Source organism: Myotis brandtii, unplaced genomic scaffold (genome assembly GCF_000412655.1).
Source record: "Myotis brandtii unplaced genomic scaffold, ASM41265v1 scaffold154, whole genome shotgun sequence".
Lineage (NCBI taxonomy): Eukaryota > Metazoa > Chordata > Mammalia > Chiroptera > Vespertilionidae > Myotis > Myotis brandtii.
In genome coordinates, this window is record NW_005355584.1 from 8245387 (window position 1) to 8252113 (window position 6727).

The 6727-nt window shown below is 36.9% G+C and overlaps 1 protein-coding gene across 3 annotated transcripts in view; it reads left to right on the forward strand.

Annotated features, from left to right (window-relative positions):
* Window positions 1–1797: 1797 nt before the first annotated feature.
* Window positions 1798–6727, forward strand: part of ATP9B (ATPase, class II, type 9B) — a 138835-nt gene continuing 133905 nt past the window's right edge. For 2 of the 3 annotated variants that reach the window (XM_014535913.1, XM_014535915.1), the window contains exons 1-2: window positions 1798–1971; window positions 2886–2948. In XM_014535913.1, the coding sequence (XP_014391399.1) occupies window positions 1835–1971; window positions 2886–2948 (200 nt within the window). In that variant the 5' untranslated portion in view covers window positions 1798–1834. The remainder of the gene's footprint in view (window positions 1972–2885; window positions 2949–6727) is intronic. The other variant, XM_014535914.1, reaches the window with a different exon arrangement.

Consider the following 6727-nt stretch of genomic DNA (forward strand, 5'->3'; position numbering starts at 1 on the left):
GCTAGAAGTTTGCCTCAGTGACATTGGTATTTAAGTTTCTTACAGAATATTTTCGAAGAGGAGGCAATAGCTCCAAGGTTACTGTGTACACAGTTCACATGGCGACCTCTCAGCTTGAGGGGCTGACTGACCCTTGTTCCTGTTGCTTTCTCTACTAAGGTCAAGCCCTGCTTTTCAGGCAGTTCCTTCCTTTCTTTACCTACTATTCTGCTGTTTAGCTCCTCTGCTGCTATGGGAGGAAGAGTTCCAGTTTCTCTGGTAGTTCATATGGTTTTGCTACTTATTCATGACTCATCAGTGACATAATTGAACTTAGAAGCTGTATTTGATGAAGAAAACAAACTCATTTCTTTGTAGCACTTTTGTTTTTTACTTTACTAACATGCAGGCAAAAGGGGAATTGTTTATTTTTCTTAAAGAAAATTTAAGCATTAGACATATTTTAAATGTATCTTCCCTTATATATCAGTTTACTTCTCAGAAATGTTTCTCGTCAAAATGGAAACAAAGTTGTTAGATATTTAAGATAAAAATGTGACTTTAAGCTAGTTATTGTATTGACCTACTTATACTTAGATACATGTGAATTATGTGCCTTCCAGTACTTGAGTGTTTTGTTAACAATTCCTAAATTTTTTAAAACCTTTGGCAGCAGTTAGGATGGCTGTCTTCATTTCTTATATGGCAGTACTCTTGGGTTTGGTATCATTCATTCTGTCGTCTTTGTTCACATTGTTTTTACTTGTCTTAAAAATGTTTCCAGAATTATACTTAATTGCTGGAAAGGTTGATTTTTCTTGAGTGACAAACCAATTAAGTGTGTATGACACCAGGCAACAAAGACACTTAAGATTCTCTGCTTAGCCCGTCTATGAAAAAATCCATTATTCATCATCTTATTGTTTTTAAATACTGAAGTAAAATCTTCAATACAGTAGGAAAATTGCTTTGGAAATGGGATAAAGTGCTCGCCAGTTGAAAGGCTCTGTTTCTGAAGTCCAGGCTACTAACCGTGATGTTGTTCATACTCAGCATCTTTCAGACACACTGAGCTGCTTTTCTGCATTGAAGTGAATAAGATTGTGACTTTCCCTAATGCAACACAGTAATCGGAAGAACTTAATGAAAAAGACTAAAAATCTCATTTTATACATATATCGTAATATATTTAAGTGGTGTTTTGAACTTTAATTACATTTTGTTTAAATATTCAGTTCCTCATTGAGTGTTTTTAAAGAAGTCAGTCATGTTATACAGAGAATAAGAAAAAAGGAATTTTTAAGAGGAAACATTAATTCTGTTTTAGGCCTGTACACAGATCATATAACTTTTTGCCTAAATTATCTAAAATGACTACTGTGGTCAGGCCATTCTGTAATGGGATTGGTAGTAACTGGAGTTGTTTGTGGAGAATCGTGTGGAAAGACCAGAATGAGGCTCATTTTGATTGGTGCATTGAGGTATTCAAAGGAGGAGTGCAAATAAGTGACTGCAATGTTTCCTAACAAACTTGTTTTCAGCAAAAGGTCTTCTACCTTATTGTTTTTAGTGATAATATGGCATCAAATTATTTAACCAAGTCTAATCAATAATAAAGTTTTCCCATGCTTTTTTTGGGTATACTTTTAAACAGCACAGCTTGGTGATGATTATGTTTGTAGATGAATCTTATATACATTTAAAGTTTTATGGGATAGTCAGAATTGATGGTTAAAGTTTATTTACATTACTAAAAAAAGAAAGGTTTTTGATGCATCCTCACAAATTCTTCTCTGGTCTGTTCTTATCTTTAACCAGGTACCAGCTGGAAGATGAGTCTGCCCATTTGGATGAAATGCCACTAATGATGTCTGAAGAAGGCTTTGAGAATGACGAGAGTGATTACCACACTTTGCCACGTGCCAGGTCCATGCGGAGAAGAAGAGGGCTGGGGTGGTTCGTCTGTGGAGGGTGGAAGTTCCTCTGCACCAGGTGTGTGGCCCCTGGCACCTAATTTTCCCTGCACTAAGCTCCTTTATTACATTACACATAAGCTTAGCTTTTACCATACGTATTTATTTTTAAACTAGAGGCCCGGTGCATGGATTTGTGCACTGGTAGGGGGGGGGGTGTTGAGGGAGGAAATGGCCTGCGGGAATCGCCCGCTATGGGAGCACTGCTCATTCTGGTCAGCCGAGCTACACTCCCACTGTGGGAGTGCACTGACCACCAGGGGGCAGCTCCTGCATTGAGCGTCTGCCCCCTGGTGATCTGTGAGCATCATAGCAACTGGTCAACCAGTTGTTCTGCTGTTTGGTCATTGGGCTTTTATATATAGAGATATGTTTTTATTGATTTCAGAGAGAGAAAGGGAGAGTGAGAGGGATAGAATTATCAATGATGAGAAAGAATCATTGATCGGCTGCCTACTGCATGCCCCACACTGGGGATTGAGCCCACCGCTAGGGCGTGTGCCCTGATTAGGAATTGAACCACAACCTCCTGGTTCATGGGTCAACACTCAACCAATGAACCATACTGGCCATACTTATTTTTTTTTTTATCAAACTAAAGAAGTTGCTCTCTAAATGGTGTCATGGAGAGTATTAGTACATCAGTCAGACCCAAGCATCACTGATCTGAAAGGCATGGAAAGCCAAGTTCACTTTTTTGTGTGAGATTATTATTATTTTATTTAGCAATTAAAAAATTGTTTTCAATTACAGTTTACAGTCAATATTATGTATTAGTTTTAAGTGTACAGCATAGTGGTTAGAAAATGATGTGCTTTACAGATGTTTTAATGTTTGAAAGAGAAGAAAATTTGTGATTTTGTAATTAATACGTAGTAAAATTAGTTCTGTTCCTATATTGACATTTATAAACTGTGTTCCTTTCTCTTCCAACTCTAATTGTACTCCCATTCCAAAAGATAGACATGGATCTATAAAATGCAATCTAATTACATGGTAGCTATGCATATTACTTGATTTAAATGCTTTGACTTGGAATAAGAGTTTTCTGTTCATTTAAACCTGAAAGAAATTAAGATAAGAACTTCTTATATTTTAAACAAGTCCACTGGTGGTTGAGGGAAACCGATGTTGTGTGTGACATGTATGAAATCTGTTCACCTTTGACTGTACAGTTTGGTATGTGAAAGTACCTTGTATGTCTAGGACACTTTGCCTGTACTGCACACCCCTGGGACAGGCAGGGCAGGATCTCAGAGACCATGTTGTCATGACTTGAGTGGAGTGTGTCAGATAAGTTACAGCTTTTACTCTCTTTCTGCTGTTCAAGGTTTGCAGTCAGTGCCTTCATTATAATCATTTACTTACATCCCATAAATGAAATGTAAATAATTGTAGAAACATCTTGTTCATTCTCCTCCTCATCCTGTTAGAAGTGTGCAAACAGACGTTTTTATACCTAATTTGATTTCTGGGTCACTCATGAAGAGGTATTCAAACTGTACTCTGTGGAATCCCACGGACTGAGGAATCCCTCAGGGATCGGCAGCATGGAACCAGGAGGTGTGGCTGAGCAGGGTTTAGGCTCCTCACCAGCTTCCAGTTAAAGTAGGCCCTACCTTCATCTTTCCTATATGCTGTATGCTTTTCAGATGAAGAAGGAATTTCATGGCTAAACAGTGTTTTAGAAATTGCTGATTTGTGATACTAATTTAATAATAAGTTTCTATGGCTTAAAAAAGAGCCCAAAACATTTTCTAAGTTAAATAGCCAGTATTCCAGGAGTGTTCTTTGTAGGTACATATTCATTGCTAGGGTTAATCTCTCTAACAGATGTAGAACTGTGCAGATTTTTTTGTTTAGTTCTGTGTCAGTTGTGATGTTTGGTGCTTTTCAAGGGGTTTATCTATTTTCAAATTTATATTTAAATTCCTCTGATCTAGTTAATTCATGAGGCTCTGCAGGGATGTCACCTTTTTTATTCCTGATATTGGTAATTTGTCTTTCTCCCTTTTTTCCATTAATCTTGATAAGATATTGTGAGTTTTATTCTTTTCAAAGAACCAAATTTTTAGTGTTGTCTTTGCTTTTGAAATTTTATCTTGAAATAAATTCAAACTAAGGTCAATGCTGCTTTTTAAAAAAAATATATTTTTATTGATTTCAGAGAGGAAGGGAGAGGGAGAGAGAAGTAGAAACATCAATGATGAGAGAGAATCATTGATTGGTTGCCTCCTGCACGCCCCCCACCGGGGATCGAGCCTGCAACCCAGGCATGTGCCCTTGACCAGAATCGAACCCGGGACCCTTCCGTCTGCAGGCTGACGTGCTATCCACTAAGCCAAACCAACTAGGGCCAATGCTGCTTTTTGTACTCACATACTCCCCTCACACAATCCCCAACCCTTACCCTTAATTGGAACATAGGCTCATTTGAGTGAGGAGGTGATGGGCCCAGATGAGGACTAACAAAATGGGGAAATTGGTCATGCTTTGGTAGAGATCATCAATAATTAACAAAAGAAAATCACTAACCATGCATTTGTATTGAACCCCGCATAATTTTATTACTGTTTGTCCATCAGTAGAGAGCCTGAGCACTCACAGAGCTGGCTGTCAAGAGGTGGGGGTGAGTGGGGTAGTGTTGGGTAGGGTGCAGTGGTACTTCCCATACTGCCTAATAGTTGCCAAGAATTACAGACTTTTAATGTTTTCAGTCTTCACAGTGCTGAATACACTTAAAATGATTATTTTTGGTCTTTTATAGGATTTGTTTTTATCAAATGGAACATATCCAAATTTTGGATTTTATTGTGCCACATTTCTTTTTTTAAGGCAAATATTAAGAGCTTATTTGAAAATGTAAATTTTAGCAGCAGAAAAACTCATGTACTCATCTTAATCTTAATAGATTTGATTATGCATAAGAGCTAACTGCACCATCTTAGCAGGTGTTAGTATAAACCAGCAGTTGCCAACCGGTGGTCCGCGGACCACTGGTAGTCCATGAGGTCTGAAAGGTTGGTGACCGCTAATGTAAATGGCACGATGACCAGAGATGTCACATGCTTCATGTTCAGTAGGCATCTGCTGTACCGAGAAACTGTTACGAAATTAAACACTGCATCTTACAGAACAAATTATACATTTAGATTGGTCTTATTTTCTTTATTTCTTACAAATTTTCAGTTTTCAATATTTGCTACTTTTTAATATCCTAAATACCAGGCATGATGAAATTTGAGGTTACTAATATTATTAGGTGGTGGATCAAAGAGGAGATACATGAAATTACTTAGTTTAATCATAGAAGGGAATGTGGGTGAACATTGCAATAAGGTAGATTTCCAATAATTAGTGAGTTGTAAATATTTCAGGTAGATTGCAACTAATATTAATGAGTCATAAATATTTCAGTGTATCTCTGTAGATTCTGCAGGTAGTAAAACTTACTTTAGAATTCTTCAGGGAATGAGTAGGCTCATTATTTGGCAAAAATTCCAACTCTGCCACATTGAAATACTTTTTCTGTTGTCTGTCTTCAAAGACTCTGACTATCCTTCCTGTGCAAAATTGTGAAACACATGGACACGTGTGGTTCAGGAGGATAGGGGGGCTTTCTCACGAGATTTCCATTCTACTCTTATCAAGGAGTCCTGAATGGCATTTTTATGTGAAGGGAGGGGATATGAAATGCTGGGATTATTCCTAGTTCTAAATGGTCTCCACATGCTTTATTAATCTGACACACATTTGGGTGCAGAAGCATAGGCATGGGAAAGTGTGGATCTTTTAAGAAGACCTGAGTACTGTGTTGCTTTTGGATTGGTAGCCAAAGGGATCTGCTGGGTATAGTAATTGCCTAATTATTTTTTTTTAAAGAGGCTCTCAATTTTGGGAGTAGTTATGGCTAGTTAAAATTTTAAATACTCCTCCTCCCATACACACACACACACACACACACACACACTCTCTCTCTCTCTCTCTCTCTCTCTCTCTCTCTCTCTCTTACTCATTTCTTTCTCTCCTGGAAGGCCCAAGAAAATACAGTAACCTTTGAAGAAAGAGATTCAAGATAGGGAAACTAAAGGGAGGCCAACTAATGTTTACATACTGTACTGTTTGGATTTCTTTGTAAATCATATTCACAACACACACACACACACACACACACACACACACACACACTTTATTTAATATTAGAGTGCCACTTTGTGAGAAACTATATTCCTAAAACGTTTTAAGGAAAAAACATAATTTGTGCACTATTGGATTTAAGTTCAATTATGTAAGGTGATTTATAAATAAATGGGAGAGTGTCTTCTAAATTATTGACAATTTAGAAACTATTTAGCAGCATAAAAATATTATTATGTAAAGTTCCTGGTTATTTTCTTCTAAGGACTTCTCTTTTTTCTCCTTCACACTTATCAGTATTTGGCAATGTATTTTATTCACATTACTTTGCCCCAATTACCCTGTTTTAAAACCACAAGCCTGTGTATTCATTTAATTTTTTGAAGTAGTGTGGGATTTGATTGTGGCTGCCTGACCATCACTTGATTCTGTCTTTATATAAGGAAATAATTAGAAATAACATTTTTACTTGTTAATAGTTATTAGTAGCAAAGTGTTATGAATAATTGAGTTATATCTTAAGAAGTCTAGGAATCTTAGTTTATTCTATATAGGATTATAGAGAAAAAATTAATGAATTGTTGTATGTATGTGTTTTAGCCCTTGGTATTTAATTTAGAGTTTGAGACGAGTTAGCG